Raw genomic sequence first — 23318 nt, 5'->3', positions numbered from 1 at the left:
TGCTGTTACTCCCAGATCAGGCAGTGTCCCGGAGGCACTGCTACCAAAGGCCAGGACCTCAGGCAGGTTCACTGGGATTCCTTCACTTTTACTTGTTAATTTGAGCTGCTGATTCACAGTGGGGTGGAGTGGGTGCAGGTCAGAGCCAGTAGCAGTTGCATGGTTGAATGAGAAAGAATGTGTGTGTGTTTTGGGGGAAGATGTCCAGTTTCTTGGGGAGGAAGATGAAGTGTTAACCGGCTTTAGTCTGAGTGTTCCTAGAAAAAGAGAGAGTTGAAAAGGACAGTTAAAGGAGGCATGCAGCTTCAAGTCTGAGGAGGAGTATTCACCAGCCAGTGTCAGCCACAATGGGGATCTCAGAATTTCCTTTCTCTTGCAGCCTAAGGCATAAACTGAAGAAGAAAAAAAAAAAAAGTGGGTAAGGAGGGGTGAGTCACCAGGTACCCAGAGGGGAAGAAGTTGGAGTCAGTTTGGAAAGCCCTGGATTCCCATCCCAGAGCCTAACCAGAGAGTGTGGCCCAGGCCACACTGACCCTTTACAGGAAAGGGGAGAGTTGGAGCAGGAAGTCTCTCCTCATGGGTTCAGCTGTAGGACATTGAATAGGACCCAAAATCCCCAGGCTATCCACATCAGCATCTCTGGAGGGGGGCCGTGGACATAGCTTTTAACAAGCACCCAGGTGATTTTTGGGCACTGTGTATTAGCTCCCAGAATAGGACCTGGTAGATCTCGGGCACTGGCTGTCTGGTTATAGCTCTAGCTTCCCCCAGGACTGCACTTGCTGAGGACCCCTCAGTTCACAAGCACTCATCCCAGCTAACTATTCTTTTTATTTTTTTTATTTTGGCCACGCTGTGAGGCATGCGGGATCTTAGTTCCCTGACCAGGGATTGAACCTGTGCCCTCTGCAGTGGAAGTGCAGAATCCTAACCACTGGACCACCAGGGAAATCCCCAGCTAACAATTCTTTATGAAATGTCCCTTCCCTCAGCTCTTTGACTCCATCCATCACTGTTCCAGCTGTGCCTCTCTGCCATCTGACCCAGAAACACTGTGAATTCATAGGCCTCAAGTTTAGGCCACCTGATCTTCTTCTTGTCACTCTCCCCAGGTGAGACCGTATCCTCTCCAATGGCTACTTACTGACCCCTTGACTAGACCTTTGTCTCCAACCCAAATTCCTTTTCTGAGCCTCTTGTAAGGCTCCAGATATCTGCTCCAGATATCTCCATCTGGATGTCTCATGCACCAAATCTGAATCTAAACACTTTTCTTCTCCCCACACCTGCTCCTCCTTGTAGTACCTGATTGTCAGTGATGCCACCTTTCCACCTCAGACCTTCACACACTGAACTCCCTGCCTGTCCACCCTCCATCAGCTTGTTCCTCAGCTAACTGCTCCTTAACCTCTCTTCAGCTTCACTGTCACTCCCTCCAAGAGACAAAAGCGTGATCCTCCCCACTGGGCCAGGCCCTCTAGTTTATTCTCAAAGTACCCCATACTACTCTTATAGAACTAAATATGCATTTAGTAATTATAGAGTCTTTCTGCTTTCCTGAGGACTGTATCCTGGCACCCAGCAGAGTATATGGCACAGGGCTGAATGATGAGTGTTGCAATAAAGGAGCAAAGGGCTTTTAGAGAAGAGATGTGGGGTTTAAGGAGGTCAAAGATGGCCTAGGTATACCCAGATATACCCAGGTGAACAGGTTGTTAGTTTCCATTCCAGCAGTCAGATTTGGAGTCTACAAATAATCCTCAAAAATCCCTGGGGCTTCCCTGGTTGCACAGTGGTTGAGAGTCCGCCTGCCGATGCAGGGGACGCGGGTTCGTGCCCCGGTCCGGGAGGATCCCACATGCCGCGGAGCGGCTGGGCCCGTGAGCCATGGCCGCTGAGCCTGCGCGTCCGGAGCCTGTGCTCTGCAACGGGAGAGGCCATGGCAGTGAGAGGCCCGCGTACTGCAAAAAAAAAAAAGAAAAAGAAAAAAAAAAATCCCTGACCCTGTTTTTTTGTTTGTTTTAAATTTTATTATTTTTTTTACTTTTGGCTGTCTTGGGTTTTCGTTGCTGCACGCGGGCTTTCTCTAGTTGCGGAGAGTGGGGGCTACTCTTCATTGTGGTGCGTGGGCTTCTCATTGCGGTGGCTTCTGTTGCAGAGCACAGGGTCTAGTTGCGCAGGCTTCAGTAGTTGCAGTGTGTGGGCTCAGTAGTTGCAGCGTGCAGGCTCAGTAGTTGTGGCACACGGGCCTAGTTGCTCCATGGCATGTGGGATCTTCCCAGACCAAGGATCGAACCTGTGTCCCCTGCCTTGACAGGCAGATTCTTAACCACTGTGCCACCAGGGAAGTCCCCCTGACCCTGTTTTGAGTGGAAAGTTATTCTCTTTATATTAATTCACAAACACTGGCTGATTCATGCTATACACAAGGCCCTATGGACCCTGAGGAGATGACCAGCCCCTTTCCACCTCCCAGACTTTCACCCTCTGGGGAAGCAGACCAGTCACTCAGAGATGTAATCAAGACTTTTGGTTCTGAGAGGAGCACAGATAGAGTGGGGTCTCAATGGGGAACAGAGCTCTGTCTTGTTACCTCAGAGGGGACTCAAAAGCGAGGTGGAGAGGCCTTGCAGCCAGAGGGAGGTGGGCCTGTTTTGATGATGGAGAGAGAGGGAGCCAGAACAAATACAGCCCTTAATGACCTAAGGGCAGGCAGAGGGGGAGGGCAGCAGCAAAGATGCCTGCTTAGGGTTAGAAGAAAAGTTCTTGAGAGTTGGTTAAGACACAGAAGGGACTTGAGCCACCAATTTGAGCATAAACATTGGACCTTGTTCTGGACTGATAACACATATCTGGGTGCTTGTCTGTCCCAACAGAAGCTTCATTGCATACAAGCCCTGCAGAGTCCCTTGTATTGTGATAGGAAGTGCCTCTAGGTCTGTCTCAAGAGATTACTGACAACAGGAACAACAGATGGAGAAGTTGGACCTGAGCCATACCTGAGAAGCAGCTGGCCTCCAAGATACACGCCTATCCTAAGCCTGACCATGCAATTGCAACTGCAAGGCATGGTCAGAACAACCAGTTGTATACTCTTCTGAGTACCTGAGCCTCAGAGAGGCTGCCAGTAAGCGCAGCATCAGAGCAGATAGAAGCACTGGATAGCGCTATGCAAAGAAGATTTAGCAAAGTAATGGGGAAAGAGTTACGTTGCATAAGCTGCCAACTGTGAAAAGTGGGCTTGTATGGCCCTAACACTTGAGGAGGCTGTTACCAAGTAAGGACTTGCTGCCCAACACACATAGAAGCCAATACTATGGCACCCACTTTTGAGCAAAGAGCTTTATTGTGAGGTTGACTGGCAAGGAGACAGGAGGCAAGGCTCTCAAATTTATCTCCCTAATCTGGGGTTTGGTCAAACTTTTTTGAGTTAGGGGAGGATGGGTTCATAGGTGGAAGCACTGGTGGGGCAGGTTTTGACTGGAGGGCTTTGGAACTTGGCCATTTATGGTAAGGTATGGTAAAGGGGACTTCAGCACTGGGTCTTCCTGGACAATGGATCTTTCACTTCTGAAAGGGTTCCAGCATTCAGGTTCTGGTCACATCTGGGTTCTTTTGGTTCTGTGTGGGGGAGGAGGGGTGGAGGTGGAAAACCTTGGTTCCAGGCATTATTAGAATTCAAAATTTCTCCTCTGCTGCATGACTTGCGGTTTTGTTCTGCTATCTCTGAAGAACAACTCAGTATCTTGTTATCAACAGAGCAGGGCCAGTTTGGGCTGGTTCTGCAGTTACAAAGCCAGTAAGTGGGAGCCCATGGTGTTATTTTTTGTGAAGGTCATTTTGAGCAGAGCAAATACTCAGGAAGGAGAGGCCAAACTACTGAGGATAGGCAGTCAGCCTTTGAAATTTCTTCCTCTTTTTGAAATAAAGACTTTCTCTTGTAACAGAGCCTCAGGATGGCCCTGCTGCATGTCCTGGCAGAGGGAGAAATGCTGAGACAGGAGCTAGGATTCCCACATAGGAAAGAGTGAATTCTACAGCAGACAAAATTTTGGGATGTTCAGGCTTGGCTAGGTAATGCCAGCCAAGGAATGGGGGCTTAAGCCCCCAGCCCTATGACAATGAGGTTAGTAGGAAAGGTGTCCCCATCTGACAATGATACAGGACATACACACAGTTCTGCTCACACTCAGCACTTTATTAATGAGAAAGCTGTGGTCTGGGAAAGGGGAGGCTGGGATGGACAGGACCAGTGCCCATCTCAGGGGATTTTCCTGGACATCTGGCATTCCTCCATGCAGGTTTAGAGGAAACACCTTCACGGATAAAATCCCCAGAGGGCAACGCTGTGACTGCCAAGGAGCAGGGGTAGGAGGGGCACCCTAGGCACAGCTAGGCCCCTGAGACAGCAGAGCTTCGATGTCAGGCTCGATGTCGATGGTCAGAAAGCGGCGGCTGTACCTGCGTACGGGCACACCGTCTGGGCCCACCAGGAACTTCTCGAAGTTCCAGGCAACGTCGTTGCGGCACACCGGAGACCAGGTGATGAACTTGGGGTCTGTCATGAGGGCAGTGGCGTCGTCACTGGGCGTGGGCAGAGCCTCCCGAAGGAAGGTGAAGAGCGGATGTGCCTTCTCGCCATTCACCTCGCACTTCTCGAAGAGCATGAAGTTGGGCTCGAACCCGCCGCCTGGTCGTACGTACTTGAGGCAATTCAGGATCTCCTCGTTCTTGGCATTTTCCTGCGGGAGGGGAGAGCAGCTGGGACCCGGGGCTGCGAAGGGAAGCGAAGCCTTCTAACTGCAAACATTGTTTCTCCATGAGTCACTAGACTCTGGCCTTTCTTGCACAACCCCAGGGTGGACCTCAACCCCAGCCGGGACGAGCGCCGGAGGGAAGTGAGCCGGTGGCCCGCCTCTCCGCCCCCAGGGCGCGCAGCAGCTGGGCCCGGTGGGTCGTCCGCCGGCGTTCCTAACCGCGGTCGCACGCCCACCCCCGCTCCGCTCGGCCAGGCGCACCTGATGCCCAAACTGGTTGCACGGGAAGCCGAGCACGACCAGGCCCCGGGGCCCGAGGCGCCGCTGCAGCTCATTCATCTGGGTGTAGTCCCGGACAGTTGTGCCTCAGAGCGACGCCACATTCTCAATGAGCAGCACCTTGCCCCGAAGGGACTCCAAGTTCACGGGCTCCCCGCCGGCCAGCGGACGCGCAGAGAAGGCGTACACCGAGCGCGGGGCCCCCGCAGCCAGGGCGGCCGCCGAGCGCTGAGCGGCACACATGGCGTAGGTGCACAAAAAGACAGGGCAGAGCCGCGGGCTAGACGAACAGGGCGGGCCGGGAAGCGCCTCCTTTTCACAGGCGGGCGACCGAGGTCATGTGGCTCGGGCACTTTTCCGGCCGCTCCTACACCCCTCCCCCGCTCGGTCCCGCCTCATCCGGCCTCTGTCCTACGACTGTGGTCCCGCGAAGCTGGAGGGTGCGGTCGGGCCGGATGCGGACACCGCCCAGACCGTGCCGAGGCGCGGACGCGTTTGGCCCCGCCCAGGGAGCGCAGCGCCGGCGCTGTGGCAGTCGCCCGGATTATCCAGCCCAGAGCCCAGGCCGAAGAGGGCTCCGGATTCTTTCTCAATGGTTCTTCAGGGATTGGGACCCGGCACGGGGACACTCGCCAGCAACAGAATCTTTCGCTGCCTGTGGCCACACAGCCCTCCCAGCCTATGCCATATTCCTACTCCCCGAGAAAGTGCCCTATTGTCAGGCGCAGAGGGAGTTATGACTTGTGATGATGGTGCAGTTAGCAGCAGCTGCCAAGGCAAGTCCTCTGTGTTGACACTTCCTGGTTCTAGGAAGGTTAAGTTGGAGGAGGGTGGGCAATGCTGGGGAGAAAGGGGGCGGGCAGCCAGGGCTGGACGCCAAAAGCCAGCTCTTTCTAACCCATTTCCTTGCATTCTGGGGCTGCCCTAGACTGTGTTCTCCTCCTGGCCTCTGGTTTCCCTCCTACTTTTACACCCCCAGTGTGGCACTACCCTTACACAGGTTTTCTGGGGTCACTACTCAGGCCCTGCTCCAGACCCCTGGAGGGGAGCCCAAAAGCATGCAGGGCCAAGGGGACTCAGTCGATTTCAGACCATCCTCAGCTTCATCTGGAGCTCAGGCAAGGAAGTAAAAGACACTGAAAATGGACAGGTAGTAAGAAGAGGAAAATATCACACTAAGATTTGTCCAGAAGAACGACTGCTTGGAGTACCCCTCAGTCGGCTGCATTCCCTACCCCACCCTACTCTGAACTTGAATGGGACATAAGATAATCACTTGCACCTCTTTGGCAGAAGCCAGGTTAGTGCCAGCTTTGGGGTGGGGGTGGGCAAGCCGGTACTTTGCCCCCTGAAGGAAACTTCCAAGGCGAGCTAGGCAGAATTCATCCTCCATTCCCAGCCCTGGAGAGAGCCAACACAAACACCAGGATACAGGAAGTTTAGAAAACTGCCTTTATTCTATTAGTAGTTGGAAAAATTAACTGGTACAGAAAAAAAGTTTAGTCAGCTGGAGAGGACAGAGAAACTGTGGGCCACCCAAGAGAACTGGTGGCTCCTCTGGGAGGGAACCTGGATACAGTGAGAAGAAAGAGCACTGTGAACTAGAGCCAGACCCTGCAGTCCAGGTGAGACAGGTTATGCCACCTTCTGAATTATCTAAGTGCCTCAGGCGTAAAACCAAATTCCTATTTACTTAGCCCAGCTCTGGGGAAGGGGGTACTGGAATATGTGGGGCCGAAAAGGGGAGACATGGCCATCTTTTATCAGAGAAACTGACAAAACAGGAATTTAAAAAATGAATTTTCCATCTGACTTTATTTTCAAATACACTTTCTTTTTTTAAAAAAAACCAATACACTTTCTGTGAGGATGACAAATATCAGTATTAGGAAATCCAATTATACAAAAAATACTACATCTAGTCTGGGGTAGATATATTTATTTTTGGTAACATACATTAAGCGGCACTAATTACACAGTAACTATAAGGTAACTAACATGAAACCACAGAACTGTAACTTTGCCACAGCTGCGTGGACTTGGGCCTTTCTGGCTGAGCACATTTTCAAAAAACTGGATTGCCACCCAGAGCTATGCCAATGAAATCTGTTAAAATGAGTAAAGCTCTGAAGTGGTGACTCACCAGAGTACCTTGCAGCTGAAAGATGATAGGCAGGACATGTTAGTTATAAAGTAGTTACAGCCTAATTCACAAAAGTTACCAACTGTTTCTCTTTCTAGAAAGAAGCAAGAAGTTAGGAAATTCCTTGAATTAGCGCCTAGTGTGTCAGGTGGGAGTGCAGAGGAGGGCTGTTAGAGCAGTGTCAGAAGGACCCTGGTGGGTCAGGTGGGTTGGACATCATTAATAATCATGGTTGGCTTCTAAATACTGGTAGCAAGATGACTTCTGATTTGTAATCTTAGGTAAATTATAGATAAATGAAAAAGGCCAGTAATCATACACTAAGATTAATAAACAGCACTTCAAAATTAACCGCATGAGGGCTGTGCTTGCAGCAGGGTTTCACAAGACAAGGCACCCAGATTTTTTCTTCCCACGTCTGGCTTGCAGAGCAGCTCTCGTGGCCATTTCAAAAACCTCCCTCACTCCATCTTTGGTCTTTGCTGAACACTCCATGTACCCAAAAGCACCAATCCTGTTTGCCATATCTCTGCCTTCTTCCGGTTTCACTGGCTCCTAGCAAAGAGAAGAGAGCACTTTTAGTTAACAGCGTTACATACATATAGTAAGTAGGTGTATCCAAATTCATCTCAAAGACTGCTTTTAAAAAGCTGCCGAGGGCTTCCCTGGTGGTTTAGTGGTTAAGAATCCGCCTGCCAATGCAGGGGACACGGGTTCGAGCCCTGGTCTGGGAAGATCCCATGTGCTGCGGAGCAACTAAGCCCATGAGCCGTAACTACTGAGCCTGCGCTCTAGAGCCCGCGAGCCACAGCTACTGAAGCCCGTGTGCCACAACTACTGAAGCCCGCGCACCTAGAGCCCGTGCTCCGCAATAAGAGAAGCCACCACAATGAAAAGCCCACATACCGCCATGAAGAGTAGCCCCTGCTCGCTGCAACTAGAGAAAGCCCACGCACAGCAACAAAGACCCAATGCAGCCAAAAATAAATAAATAAATAAATTAAATTTTTTAAAAAAAGCTGCCGAACTCCCAGATTTGAGTTCTGTCTTATGACACTCATATGGGGTGACCCCCCACCTCCAATATATAAAAAATCCCTGTCAAACATGCTCTTCTCTGGGAAGTAGAGAGAAAAGGAGAGGCCAGAGAAGCCCTAGAGGGTTGAGGGAATCAAGGGCAAAATTACTCAAGCTGTTGATCCAGGGTAAGCCCTTGGGTCTTCTTGTAGTTAGCTTCACAGAGGACTGAATGCTCAGGGAAGGAAACAGATCCTGACCTTCACATTCAGACAGAGAAACCTCAGGAGAACCCGTGCAAAACACCTCAAGGCACTCCTCCTGCAGTGGGGAAGTCCTATCATCGGGCCACCTGGCTTCTCAGAAGCCAAGATGTCACCTCCATCATCACTTTTTAAAAAATTTTTTTATGCTTTTTTTTTTTTTTTTGCGGTACGCGGGCCTCTCCTGTTGCGGAGCACAGGCTCCGGAGGCACGGGCCCAGCCGCTCTGCGGCATGTGGGATCCTCCCACACCGGGGCATGAACCCGTGTCCCCTGAATCGGCAGGCGGACTCCCAACCACTGCGCCACCGGGGAAGCCCCACCATCACTTTTATAAAGGCATTAGGGCTCTCTGTTTGGACTCCCTGCCATCAGGATTTCCTGATTCTTCAGTTCCCACCAATTTATCTTTAGCCTCACATATACGAAAGTAATAACTGGAAAGGGAAATCAAGAGCCTGATAAAGTTCCTGCATCTGAAGCACTGACTATTGCTGTGATGGTCCTTTCTCAGGCAGGCAATCTTTGGAGCACAGCACTACCTCACAAGAGAGGTTCCATCTTACAGGACTAGGGAGTTTTAGGGACCCCCTCTATGCAGGCCTGAGTCAGTGAGGGCCGGATGGACAGAGAGAGGCTTCTGGGACTTTCTCTGAAACAGCCTGGTCTTTGGGGGTTTCTGCTGGGTTCCCTGAACCTCGAACCCAGGCCCCGAGTTTAAGAATGCTACAGGAAGACAGAGCCCTGCCCTAGACCATACCTGCTTCATCTTGGCTAGCTCCCGCCTTGTGTGCTCATCATTTCGAAGATCCTTCTTGTTCCCAACCAGGATGATGGGCACGTTGGGACAGAAATGCTTGACTTCTGGAGTCCATTTTTCTGGGATGTTTTCTGAAAGAAGCAAAATGCACATAATTTGGGGATACATATAATTCTATCTTGAAGGATCTCCAAAAACCCTAGTTAAATTGCAAAGAAACTTCTTGAGAAATATGCCGGACATTTAATGGAATTCCACTAGTTTCAAAACCATGAAAAAGGTAAAATCTAACCCCCCTTCTCTTAAGCACAGAATCACCAGCTTTTCTCAGTCCCACCAAGGAGCTCAGCTCCTCTGGAGGTGGCACCAGGTAAAGGCTCTGGAGGAGCAAAGGATGGCTCCACAATGGTGCCACTTGCCCCAAGAAGGAAGGCTCCCCACCAGCCATCCATGTCACTGCTGGCAGATGATTCTGACCACAGCTTACAGAAGGAGTCCCCATTCTGGGGCTATAGCTGGCTCAGGGTTCACATGTTTTCTCTACACTTACTCATGGGCCCTCAGCATGACCTACCCTTGGATTACTGGTATTTCAAATGGCTTGAGTGGCTTTTGAAAATGAGTAATAACCAGCTGTAGCTTCTTGCCAATACTGTAGTAATTTAGTGGACAAGTGGCCTGGGTTCAACCTCACACACCCACTACCTTGAACATCTCAGTGTCAGGGATGACACTATAAAATGGGGATAACAGTAATACCTTACATGAGGTTATTTTGAGTCAATGCGTACAGAATACTTAGTATGATGATCATTTAAATGGTACTGATCATAAGACTATATTTTAGGAGTAAACTGTTCACTCTCTGACTTCAAGACCAAAAGGCAGGAGTTGGAATATAAAAGATGCTCTGCCTTCTGGCTAGAAGGTACAGAAGCTACATGAATAAGGTCAGGAAAACTCATAATTCTACACTCCACTCTTCAGCACACAAGACAGACATTTGTCTGCTTCCTTCCTCCTTTGCTATAGCGGCTAGAGTCAATCACTAATGTGACAACTTAAAACTCAAAGCCTTATTCTAGAACAAAGGGGTTCCCAGAGAAGTGCAGAGCAATCAAAAGACAAGGGCCAGCATATCTAACAGTGAAGGCAAACAGCCTCAGCACTGAATCTTGCTCTTATCTCTGCACCCTGTGGTCAGTTTTCAGTTCAGGTGCAACAGTGATCACTTTAAAGAGAAGGTGAGATCCCATCACTCCTTTGTTCAAACCATCCAAAAGCTCCCATCTCACTCATGATGAAAGGAGAGGTCCACACCATTAACCACATGGCTCTGCAACCCTCGCTCCACTCCCTCTGCTACAGCTACACTAGACTCCTTCCTTCTGCCTGGGAAGCTCTTTTGTTGGCTATCTGTGTTGGCCTCCCTCACCTACTTCAGGTCTCTGCTCAGAGGTTTCCTTTTCAGTGAGGTGGCTGACCATCCTATGGTCATCTTCTAAAACAGCATACTACCATGGCCTATTCCATACCCACCTCTATGAATGTTATTTGTAACATTTCTTGCTATCAGATTTACTGTGGTTTTTGCTCTTCTGTCTCCCTTCATCTAGAATATAGGTTCCATAAGTAAGCACTCAATAATTATTTGCTGAATATATAAAATTATTACTCCAATAGTCACCCCCACCCCCCGGAATTCAGGACATGTAAACTGAAATGAATTGCCTCTGTCTTATCTTCACTTTTCATAAATGATTTTAAAACATAATTTTTTACTTTTTAATTCAGTGATGGCAATCGCCTATGATTGCTCCCACCTCCAAAGTAATCTGATCATATCAGGACACATCACTTTACATGGGTTTACACTGGGGTGCTTTAGGGGCCACTGGGAATTCCATAAAGCCAGAGAAAAGGAATCCTTATCTAGGATCAAGGGTCAGCAAATGAAATTTTGCCCGGAGTCTACTTTTATACGTGAAGTTTTACTGGAACAGAGCCAAGCTCTGTTGTGCTACAACAGCAGAGTTGAGTAGTTGTGGCAAAGTTCAGGAGATCCAACAGAGAACACATGGCCAACAAAGCCTAAAATATTTACTATTTGGCCTTTTACATAACTTTGTTGACCCCAGGCCTCAACTAGAATCTAGACTCTAGACCAACTGCCAGTGAGACAGCAGAGGTTCCAAAAAGTAAACTACTGTCACAGGGTTGGCCAGCAACAGGGCTGAAACCTGCACACCAACATTCTGATTGCTGATCAAACTTGTTACCCTACACCTAGACTCAGTGCCATGGTCTAACATCCAACCAGGTAAAAACAAAGTCCAGCATTAGGTTCACATTAGCTTTTCAGTTTCTTGATATAGACGTTTGAGTTCCCAAGACACATTTTACTAGGGCAAACTACCAGTGGACTTCTCTCCTACTCCCTAGCCAAGATAAGAGAACTTTTAAAAGGCCCTTGGCAAAACCAAGCTAATTTAGTCAGCTCAGCAAAGGGGCGCTACCTACCTATCATACTACTGCAGTGACCAGCAGTCTCTCTAGGTATGTTTGTATTTCAGAGAGGGAGATCAATCTCTCTTTGCCTCTTTTCTTTCTACCTCTGCTCTCCTCCCTAGAACCTGCCCTCTGGGGGAGAGGATAGCAAGAAACAAGTCATAGTAAACAAACAGAGGTCAAAAGCTGAAGACTTCCTTCGAGACCAGCAGACACAGTCTTAAAAGAAAAATGTGAGACTGAAGAAGAGTAACTTTTTTGCTCTGAAGGTACTTTTGTCCCTAAAGGATTATACCTTGGATGAGGCGGCAAAGGGCACACAACCCTCCTCATTCCTATAGGCAAAGTCCATGATGTGTGTGTCTGAGGGGAAGGTGTCACATGGCTCCATTTTCTCTCTAAAGCTCAGCCTCTAGGGGCTTCTAACAGTCCCCGCAAAGGAAGGCAGATTAATTTGAAAACCAAAACTAAAACACAACTGTTAAAAACGAACCAAAGTGAAACAATGGCAGAGAGCACCCACTCTGTCTCAGTTCTGGGAGATATTGCACAGGGGACTCAATCTCAGCTTGGCTCCTTGGGCTGCATGACCTTGAGCAAGTGGTTCAAAGTCTCGGAGCACCTCCCCCAGTACTGTCATTAAAGTGAGTACAAGCATGACACGGAAAGGCTCACTCTAACCCTAACTCCCCAGCAACAGCCTAGGCCACCAGCAGGTCCTCAACAGTCATCTGTGTTAATGATAATCTCCTTGGCCCACATGCTGCCCTGTAAAAACAGAGCACTGCAGCACCAAGCAAGACATTTCGTCATCTTCAGTACAAACCGAAAGCACATTCTGTTTCAGGCCTTGCTGCCTTGTTTTGCAAAGTGTGAGGTCAGCATCATTCCCTCTTTTTTTGAAGGAAAGCAGCTTCTAAAACATGTGGCCAACTAGTGGAATGTCAGGTTCAAGTCTCTATTAGCTAAGACACTTTATAAAACGGCTAAAATAGGGCTTAGAAACATTACCAGGAATCACCAAGTCATCAGTCGGTCTAGATTTTGGGAAGCAGCAGGCTCAATATCAAGTACTGAAAAAAGGTGTGGACACCCAAAGAATACCTTCCCCAAATCTTAGTCCAAAAAATAGCTTTGAGGAATGCCCTGGTGGTCCAGTGGTTAGGACTCCACGCTTTCACTGCTGAGGGTGCAGGTTCAATGCCCTGGTCGGGGCAAGCTGTGCAGCGCAGTCCCCCCACCCCCAACCAAAAAAAGACAAAAAACAGCTTTGTGTTCGGAACCCAACTACTCTACAAGGTAGACATGGCAGTCATGGGAGACCTAGGCTGAAAAGGGACTCAGGGCTCAGGCTCTACAGTCCCAAGGCTCTAGGACTCTGGCCAGTGATGATTCTTTCTCTGAAACTCATGTCTGCTTTTCAGTCACTTGATGCCCAGAAAGGACCTGAGAAACCAAAGGTCGGCCAGGCACACAGGCAGTGACAAACATCAGGCTGCAGGGCTACTCACCTAAACTATCAGGGCTGTCAATGGAGAAACACATCAGTATAACATCAGTATCCGGGTAGGAGAGAGGCCTCAAGCGATCATAATCTTCCTGCCCAGCTGTGTCCCACAAAGCCAACTCTACCTATGATAAGAAAAATAAACATAAGAGTGCAGGTTAATCCCACCACTTACTTTCAGAAGAAGTGACACTTAACACAGTACCTTCAAATGATAGACTGTCCAAAATAGTAAAATACAGGAGTGTTCACTTTTATTAGAATCAAGCCTGAAGGTCGGAAGGGGTATTTAAATTGTTTTAGGTTGAAATTTCTCAAAATTGCAAATTTTATAAACAGATGCTAGAATTGAATAAAGTACCTAATTCAAAATGTCAAGTTAAAAATAACTTTGTAGGGACTTCTCTGGTGGCGCAGTGGTTAAGAATCCACCTGCCAATGCAGGGGGACACGGGTTCGATCCCTGGTCTGGGAAGATCTCACATGCCGTGGAGCAGCTGAGCCCATGTGCTGCAACTACTGAGCCTGCGCGCTAGAGCCCGTGAGCCACAACTACTGAAGCCCGTGTGCCTAGAGCCCGTGCTCTGCAACGAGAGAAGTCACTGCAACGGGAAGCCCACGCACCGCAACGAAGAGTAGCGCCCGCTCGACGCAACTAGAGAAAGCCCACGCACAGCAACGAAGACCCAATGCAACCAAATAAAGAAACAAACAAAAAACTTCGTAGCTTATAAGTACTTAATTACAAATAACATTCTACATAGGAAAGAAAGTGAATGAACAAGAGGGGAAATCAACTGTAAACAACATGCTACTAGGTATACAAGGCAAGAGAGGGAAAAACCAGAACAAGTAACTTTTCCTAATACATTCTCACTCAACCATTTCCTTACTTTGTCTCATCATTCTGCTCCAACGTGGAAACGTGGAAACAAGACTGTATTTGAGCTGATGGGTAAGAAAAGACACCATCCTGGGTGTTAGGCAAGGTCTGAGCTGACAAGAAAGGCCTATGGCTCTGCCTTTACTGCTCAAAAAAATGTATGAATGGCTGAATGAAAGCATCACATAGGTAGGAGGGTACTCCTTTCACACCTGGGAACCTACTCACTTTCCAGTGGTAGGAGGGCAAGCTGATGTCTGGGCTCTGGACGTAGCCCCGCTTCCACACTGTCCAGCACTGCAGTCAGCCCTGTCACCACTTCTTACAGTCACAGTGGATTTTTAACACCCTTTGCTCAGGAGCCCTTTGGGGCTCAAGGAGTTCTCCCTCCAATGCCTAGGATAGCCTTGTATTCCTAACACTTTCAGAGCCCATATTTCAGAGTTTCTAAATATTATTCCTACCTTAAAGTTGATGGCTAATTATCTCTTCCACCTTGAACCTCTGTCTCAGGATATGTCACTCACAACTTCCACATGTCCCATTGCGCCTCTGTCACACACACACCATCAGCTTGGTATAGGAATCTGTGACATACTGATGCCCAATCCTCACAGCTGGTCTGATCTCAGGATGGTACAGCGCATTCATTCTCTGCCAAATCCCACTCCTCTGGCTCCTCCACACCTCATGGGTATTCAGTCAGACACAACAGCCAACTCTGATTATCTCCTGATAAATGATTTCAGGGTGTCAGGACTGTCTCATGTCAGAATGGACCTTTCTATTTTTGGTAGGTCTATTTCTTGGACCATGATCACCTAGAATTTTGGATGGTTCCCTAGGCTCTGTTAGTGCATACTTTTATGAGAATATTTGCAGGAGGTGCCCTCTCCCACTCTGGGGCTACCGACTTGCTCTAAGGTAGGTAGCTAGACTGTGATACCCTCTTCCAGATCAAGTACCTTTCTTTCAGGGTTTCTCTCCCTGGGTGAAGGGCTCCCCTATTTTGCCAGCGTCAGGCACGTTCAAGGTTGGCAGAGCAAGAAACATACTCATAGATCATTCCTCAAGGTTTATAAGTCAAAGTTCCTAAATTTCCTTTTTAAAAAATATTTATTTATTTATTTGGCTGCACCAGGTCTCAAGGTTTGTAAGTCCCTACATTTCTTTTTATTTCTTAAAAAGTTATTTATTCGTTTGTTTATTTGGCTGTTCTGGGTCTTAGTCGTGGCACATGGAATCTTTGTTGCCATGTGCAAGATCTTTGTTGGGGCACATGGGATCTTTTAGTTGTGGCACGTAGGATCTTTTAGTTGTGGCATGCGGGATCTAGTTCCCAGACTAGGGATGAAACCTGGGCCCCCTGCACTGGGAGCATGGAGTCTTAACCACTGGACCACCAAGGAAGTCCCAAAGTCCCTAAATTTCTTAAAGGTAAGATCCTGGTCATTCCAAGACACCAAGGCACAGATGATGTTTCAAAGACAACAGAAGAGTCATTACTATCCCCAAAACATATATACTGCCACAGGTGGAAAAGACTCTCCCAAATGATGGTCACAGACACATAGCAACCAACAGCTGTCATTCTCTGAATGACAAGATAAAACCAGCAATATACATTCAAGTAGGCTTTTGAGAAATGTGCTATGAAAATACCAACCTAATCCTGTTTTCCTCAAGCCACTGGGTCTTTCTGTGTATGTATGGCAATCAATCTAAATCAGATGAGAGGGCTGTTATGTGACAGCAGGCCCAAAGATCTCAGCACATTTTCACCCAGCTTGTCACAATTGGGCCCTGTCTCTACACAAAACCAATCTTCCTATCAGGTCCACAGAAACCCTGTATTCAAGCATCATGCAGAGAACTGACTGAAAGTTGAATTGGCAACACAGTACTGATGGGCCACCTGCAAGGTAGGACCCAGACAAAGTTCTGTTACGCTGGAATTCATGTGTTTTTTTCATCCATTCTTGACAAGAAGGGCGCCTTGGGGTTCCTAATGGCATGAGAGCAATCATTGTGGCCCACACGGCAACTGGATAAACTATAAAAGACGGTTCTGAGTATGCTCTTGTTCAGACCAACCTGTCAAGTGCTTTGGTGCTTCCAAATACCTTCAGTCACTTCACAGACCCCCAATGTCAACTGTAAAATAGCTTAAACCACTTTACAAATGAAAGTAGCTCAAAGATTAGGCAGCTTACTCATGGTCATAGAAGTATCAAGATACCCTATGAGGGACTCTAGAATTCTAAGCAGCTGGCCTAATGTGCTTTCCATTACACAGTCCCACAAAATGAGGCTAGGTAATACTGGGACAGAAAGGGATAACAGGTAAAGCAAGAATATGAGAAGGAAGAAAGGAGACAGAATTGTGGAAGCCAATAAATTAGGTGCTAGCAGCATGAGACATGTGACTGAATGCCTTAAGAGGACTGAGTGTGTTGGAAAAGAGCCCCTTGTTCTAGTTTTCTTTTCAGCTAACCCATTTGCAATGAGAATTTCATTCCTCTTCAAAAGATGTATAGGAATCTGGATAAAATATTATTTTGACAACAAAAGGGAGCAGAAGAGGGAAAAAAAAATCTAATTCCAGAAGAGCTTTGCCCCAGTCTTGCTGGTGGGCTTTCAGGGCAGACAGGAGGAAATACTGTCCTCACCACCACTGACAGGTAATTGAAGCAAATGTAGCAGCCTGTTTATGTCAAAGTAAAAAAACATGAAAAAAAATTAAATGTGACAATGTTGTTTGACACTGCTGGTGGTATAGATCAGTACAACCCTTTAGAAGCATAATCAATAAGGACCCGTTGACCTAGTAATCTCAAACTTCAGCACTTAATGAAATACTATGACAGAAAAAAAAGTCCATCCATACAAAGAGGTTCATTTTAGTATGATCCATTTGGCAACAAACTAAATTTCAAACATAAATAAAGCTGGAAAGAACACATATTCTAAGGCTTCCCCCTGTGAAATACATATGAATGTGGACAAAGTCTAGAGGGTAACAGTTAAAAATGAACAAAATTGAGCTAAAAGGCAGGATGAGAATGGATTTCTCCTTCTAACATTTTTGTTATTGTTATATAATGTACTGAAGAGACAAAAAGGCCTAATTCTCTCCAGGCTCTATGAATAGCCTAACATGCAAAATAGTACCAGTTGTTATGAAAAGTATACTCACCTGCTTTCCGTCCACTTCAATATCTGCCACATAGTTCTCAAACACTGTAGGTACATACACCTCTGGGAACTGGTCCTTGCTAAAGACAATGAGCAAGCAAGTCTTGCCACAGGCTCCATCTCCAACAATCACCAGTTTCTTCCGGATGGCAGCCATTGCTGAAACACAAGACAAAAGCGTTATCTAGAATGCACAAGAAGCTGTAATAGCTTCAGTCTATGGCACACACTTTTCTGACCATGGAGCACAAGCCTCTAGTAGCACACCAAAATATAAAATGCTAGTATACCTTTCCACTTGGCACCAAAAAGTCATACCAAAAATCCATAACTAGGGGGCTTCCCTGGTGGCGCAGTGGTTGAGAATCTGCCTGCTAATGCGGGGGACATGGGTTCCAGCCCTGGTCTGGGAGGATCCCACATGCCGCAGGGCAACTAGGCCCATAAGCCACAACTACTGGGCCTGTGCTCCACGATGAGAGGCCGCGATAGTGAGAGGCCTGCGCACCGCGATGAAGAGTGGCCCCCGCTTGCCCCAACTAGAGAAAGCCCTCACACAGAAACGAAGACCCAACACAGCCAAAAATAAATTTTTTTTTTAAAAAAGAATGCAACATAATTCTTTAAACAAACAAACAAAAAACCCATAACTAACATTATACTTAATGGTAAACACATTGAAAGCTTTCCCCAAGATCAGGAACAAGACAAGAAAGTCTACTCTTGCCACTTCTAAGGAGGTTCTAGCAATTACGCAAAAGGCAACATAAAAGACATCCAGATTGGAAAAGAAGTAAAATTATCTTAATTTGCAGATGACATAATCTTACATATGGGAAATCCTAAGGAATCCACTAAAAAACTATTAGAACTAATAAATTCAGCAAGGTTGCAGGATACAAGGTCAACATACAAAAATCAATTGTATTTCTATTCTCTAGCAATGAACAAACTGAAAATGAAATTAAGAAAACAATTTCACTTACAACAGCATCAAAAAGAACAAGATAGGAATAAATTTAACAAAAGAAGTACAAAACATACTCTTGAAAACTTAAAAAAACAATGTTGAGAGAAACTAAAGATCTAAATAAATGGAAAGACATTCATGTTTATGGACTAAAAGACAATATTGTTAAATGGCAATATCCTCCAAGTTAATCTACAGATTCAACACAATCCCTATCAAAATCCCAGCTGGCTTCTTTGCAGAAATTGACAACTGATCAGAAAATGCACATGGAAATTCAATGGACCCAGAATGGCCAAAACAATCATAAAAATGAAGAGCAAAGTTGCAGGACTTACACTTCCTGATTTCAAAACTTGCTATAAAGGTACAGTAATCAAGACAGTGTTGCACTGTCATAAAGACAGACGTATAGGTCTTTGTGCATATGCGGGATGAAACAGGAAGGTGAAGATGGCAGCAGCCAGGGCGGGGGTCCTGGGAGTCCGATGGCTGCAAAGGGCAGCCCGAAACGTGGTGCCAATGGGTGCACGGACAGGTATGGTGATTACCTGAAGCTCCCTGACCACTCACAGCAGGAGAGGGACCCATGGTATGACTGGGACCACCCAGACCTGTGGTTGAACTGGGGTGAACCGATGCACTGGGACCTAGACATATATATCAGGAACGGTGTGGACATGTCCCCCACTCCTGTTTCTTGCAATCTTATGTGTAAGCACCTCTTCGGCTTCGTGGCCTTCATGCTGTTCATGTTTTGGGTAAGGGAGACTTACCCCACTTACCAGCCTGTGGGGCCAAAGCACTATCCTTACAACAATCTGTATCTGGAACGAGGTGGCAATCCCAACAAAGAACCTGAGCTAGTGTTTCACTATGAGATCTGAGGAGGCTTCGTGGGCTTTGTGCGCCCCCTAACTGACTCCTTTAATCCTAGAGATTTTACCTTAATGAAATCCCTAATAAAACTTAGTGCTGTGGTTAAAAAAAAAAAAAAAAAAAAAAAAAAAAAGGACATGCATAGATCAATAGAGTAGAAGTGAGAATCCAGAAATAATCCCTCACCTTAGGGTCAAACCATTTTCAACGAGGATGCCAAGACAATCCAATAGAGGAAAAACAGCCTTTTCAACAAATGGTGCTGAGACAACTGAATAGATATATACAAAAGAAGGAAATTAGAACTCTACCTCACATCATATAAAAAATTAACTCAAGATGGATTACAGACCCAAATGTAAGAGCTAAAACTACAAAAGACATTTTTTAATTAACCAGCCAACAAAAACAAAAAAAGTAGTAGGGCTTCCCTGGTGGTGCAGTGGTTAAGAACCTGCCTGCCAGTGCGGGGTACAAGGGTTCAAGCCCTGGTCCGGGAAGATCCCACATGCCGCAGGGCAAGTAAGCCTGTGTGCCACAACCACTGAGCCTGCACTCTAGAGCCCGCGAGCCACAACTACTGAGCCGGTGTGCCACAGCTACTGCAGCCCACACGCCTAGAGCCCACCTGTGCTCTGCAGCAAAGAGAAGCCACCGCAAGGAGAAGCCCACGCACCGCAACGAAGAGTAGCCCCCGCTCACCTCAACCAGAGAAAGCCCACGTGCAGCAAGACCCAATGCAGAGAAAAGAAAGAAAGAAAAAAAAAAAACGCAGTAAAATATACATAAAATCTACCACTTAAACAAATCTTAAGTAATAACTTTGGTGGCATTACTCACATTCAACACTATTGTGCAACCATCACCACCATCCATTTCCAGACCTTTTTTCACCTTCCAAAACCTAAGTTCTATATTCATTAAACAATAACTCCCCATTTCCCCTACCTCCCCTCTGGCAACCACCACCATTCTACTTTTTGCCTCTATGAATTTTACTACTATAGCTACCTCTTGTAAGTGGAATCATACAGCATTTGTCCTTTTGTGACTGGCTTATTTCACTAAACATAATGTCTTCGAGGTTTCTTCACTTTGTAGCATGTGTCAGAATTTCCTTTAAGACTGAATAATATTCCATTGTATCAATATGTATATACCACATCTTATTTATTCATTCATCTGCTGACACTTGGGTTGCTTCCACCTTTTGGTTATTGTGAATAATATATTTATCACAATATACTGTGGATAGTATATTCACAAATATATCCATCACCAGGAACCAAAGAAAAAAGATAAACTGGACTTCATAAAAATTTTTAAAACTATTGTGGTTAAAGAGAGAGCATCAAGAAAATGAGAAGACAACCCACAGAATAGGAGCAATGTTTGCAAATAACATATCTGATAAGGGACTTGTATCTAGAATACATAAAAAACTGTTACAACTGAACAACAAAAAAAGCAGCTTAGGTTGGTAGTCTGGCTCAGAGTCTCTCGTTGCAGTCAAGGTTGATTTAGACCCAGAATATATAAAGAACTCCTACAACTCAATAATAGCTAGACAAATAATCCAATTTAAAAATGGGCAAAGGGGACTTTCCTGGTGGCACAATGGTTAAGAATCCGCCTGCCAATGCAGGGTACATGGGTTCAAGCCCTGGTCCAGGAAGATTCCACGTGCCTCAGAGCAACTAAGCCCGCACGTCACAACTACTGAAACCCGCGTGCCTAGAGCCCGTGCTCCGGAACAAGAGAAGCGACTGCAACGAGAAGCCCACGCACCACAACGAAGAGCAGCTTGATGCAACTAGATAAAGCCTGCACGCAGCAACAAAGACCCAACGCAGAAATAAATAAATTAATTAATTTAAAAAAATGGGCAAAGGATCCGACTAGATCTATGACCCAGCAATTCTACTCTAAGAGAAATGGAAACGTGTCCACACAAAAACTTTACATGAATGTTCACAGCAGCATTATTCATCATCATCAAAAAGCAGAAACAAACCAAATGTCTAACAACTGATGAACGGATAAAATGTGATTTATCTACACAATGGAATATTATTCAGCAATAAAGTGTGTGTGTGTGGAATGTTAGTACATGCTACAACATGGATGAACCTTAAAAACATTACAATTTGTGAAAGAAGCTAGCTAAAAAGAACCACATACTGTGTAATTCCATTTATTTGAAATGTCCAGAATGGGCAAATGCAGAGATAGAAAGTAGACTGGTGATTGCCAGGGGAAGGGAGTTGGAGGAATAGGGAGTGACTACCAAGGGAATAGAGGGGTTTCTTTATAGGGTGATGAAATTTTTCCAAAATCATTCTCAGATGATTGCACAACTCTATGAATATTCTATATACAAATGAACTGTACACTTTAAATGGGTGAATTGTAAGGTATGTGGATATTCAATAAAGCTGTTAATAAAAAAGAAAAGAAAAGCATAAAGACTCCCTCCATTTGGCACAGACTAGTGGTCAACCCCAATTCCCACTATTACCTCTTAGAACAGCACTCCAATTTTTAGTTGTGCACTTTGTTGCCCAGCTAAAAGACTATATTTCTTAGCTTCCCTTATATTAGGTATGGCCATGTAGTTCACTTTGTAGTTCTAGCCCCTGAGATGTAATCAGTATTTTGTGGGACTTCCAGGAAGTCTTCCTTAAAGTTGAAGTCTCATGCCCTTCTCACCCTCTTCCTCCTTCCTGCTGCTTAAATCTGGAGTCCGGGCTGTTTAGAAAAAGTCGTCCTAGAATATGAAGATGAGTGCCACACCCTAGAGTTGGAGGAATAAAGGGTAGAAGGAGCCTAGGTCCCAGATACCTTGAGAGCCACCATCTCAGCCCAACTGCCTACTTCCACACTTCTTTTATGTGAAGGAAAAATAACTATCTTGTTTAAGGTAGTATTTTTCAGGTCCCCATTACCTATAGTCAAACTAATTCTCAACAATACATACTCACTGACAAAATCATGTTGTCTGAAGGGAATGTTTCTCAAACTGGAGTGGATGAGACAATCCATTGGGGTACATAAAGGAAACATTAGAAACTAATTTTTTTTTTTTTGGCGGTACGCGGGCCTCTCACTGTTGTGGCCTCTCCCGTTGCGGAGCACAGGCTCCGGACATGCAGGCTCAGCGGCCATGGCTCACGGGCCCAGCCGCTCCGCGGCATGTGGGATCCTCCCGGACTGGGGCACGAACCCGTGTCCCCTGCATCGGCAGGCGGACTCTCAACCACTGCGCCACCAGGGAAGCCCATGAATTTACCTCTTTAAAAGTCCTTCCTCTATATTCAGTCTGACTGCTAACATCTTGAAAGGATTCACAAACCATTTTCTACTTTTTCTCATGCTCTCAAATTCATGCCAAGACTTTATATACTTTACCCATCTCAGGCCTAACTTGGTATACTGGTTTATGCCCAAAGTCAAGGAACCAGGACTTTCCAGGATGCAAACAAAATGCATCAGGAACTTCCCTGGTTCAAAAAAAGGCTGCTATCTTTGAATAGCATCCTTCCTAGAAAGCACTCAATTCTGAAGAAATAATTCCTCTAAATCTAATGTGGTTAAGGACACACAAAGTGAAAATGCCAGGGAGCGGGCTTCCCTGGTGGTGCAGTGGTTGAGAGTCTGCCTGCCAATGCAGGGGACACGGGTTCGTGCCCTGGTCCGGGAAGATCCCACATGCCGCGGAGCTGCTAGGCCCGTGAGCCGTGGCCGCTAAGCCTGCGCATCCGGAGCCTGTGCTCCACAATGGGAGAGGCCACAACAGTCAGAGGCCCGCGTACCGCAAAAAAAAAAAAAAGAAAAACAAAAAAACAGGGAGCAATCAAAAAGGCTCTTGAAAATTTTCCCTGGGGAACATTTTGCCCAGGAAAAGTATAAAACCATTCAGCTTCTACTGATGACAAAGACAGAAATCACAAGTGATTATGGGATAAAATGAAAATGAAAGCCTACAATTACAAGGTAATTTCTGGGATGCCAGGAGTCTGGCGATACAACCAGAGTTGTTGATCAGATGTGAAAAGTACAAACATCAGAAAATGAAACTCACTAATTTTTCCTGAAATGACCCAGGAATTTTTTTACTCTAGTATCTTTCCTTTCCACTTTGTTATAATCCAGTATCT

The 23318-nt window shown here is 46.3% G+C and overlaps 2 protein-coding genes, 1 non-coding gene and 1 pseudogene across 5 annotated transcripts in view; 1 reads left to right on the top strand and 3 right to left on the bottom strand.

The window, feature by feature from the left end:
- Positions 1 to 876: 876 nt before the first annotated feature.
- Positions 877 to 949, bottom strand: TRNAG-UCC (transfer RNA glycine (anticodon UCC)). Its single transcript has one exon. It is a non-coding gene; the product is annotated as a tRNA-Gly (tRNA).
- A 3228-nt stretch (positions 950 to 4177) lies between these two features.
- GPX1 (glutathione peroxidase 1) lies at positions 4178 to 5343 on the bottom strand. The gene is made up of 2 exons (XM_060164031.1): positions 5019 to 5343; positions 4178 to 4742 (listed from the first exon to the last, which is right to left on the bottom strand). Exons 1-2 carry the CDS (start codon positions 5277 to 5279, stop codon positions 4383 to 4385), a joined length of 621 nt encoding a protein of 206 aa, XP_060020014.1. The 5' UTR covers positions 5280 to 5343; the 3' UTR covers positions 4178 to 4382.
- A 1131-nt stretch (positions 5344 to 6474) lies between these two features.
- Positions 6475 to 23318, bottom strand: part of RHOA (ras homolog family member A) — a 51548-nt gene continuing 34704 nt past the window's right edge. For 2 of the 3 annotated variants that reach the window (XM_060161887.1, XM_060161885.1), the window contains 4 exons: positions 17314 to 17471; positions 13239 to 13359; positions 9220 to 9350; positions 6475 to 7734 (listed from right to left, as the gene is read on the bottom strand). In XM_060161887.1, coding sequence (XP_060017870.1) covers positions 7561 to 7734; positions 9220 to 9350; positions 13239 to 13359; positions 17314 to 17469 — 582 coding nt within the window. In that variant the 5' untranslated portion in view covers positions 17470 to 17471 and the 3' untranslated portion in view covers positions 6475 to 7560. Of the gene's footprint in view, positions 7735 to 9219; positions 9351 to 13238; positions 13360 to 17313; positions 17472 to 19347; positions 19433 to 23318 lie in introns of all 3 variants that reach the window. The other variant, XM_060161886.1, reaches the window with a different exon arrangement.
- On the top strand, positions 18736 to 19169 carry LOC132528012 (NADH dehydrogenase [ubiquinone] 1 beta subcomplex subunit 8, mitochondrial-like; annotated as a pseudogene).

The sequence above is a fragment of the Lagenorhynchus albirostris genome, chromosome 10, assembly GCF_949774975.1.
Source record: "Lagenorhynchus albirostris chromosome 10, mLagAlb1.1, whole genome shotgun sequence".
In the NCBI taxonomy this organism is placed as follows: Eukaryota; Metazoa; Chordata; class Mammalia; order Artiodactyla; family Delphinidae; genus Lagenorhynchus; species Lagenorhynchus albirostris.
This window is presented reverse-complemented; position numbering and strand designations above follow the sequence as displayed.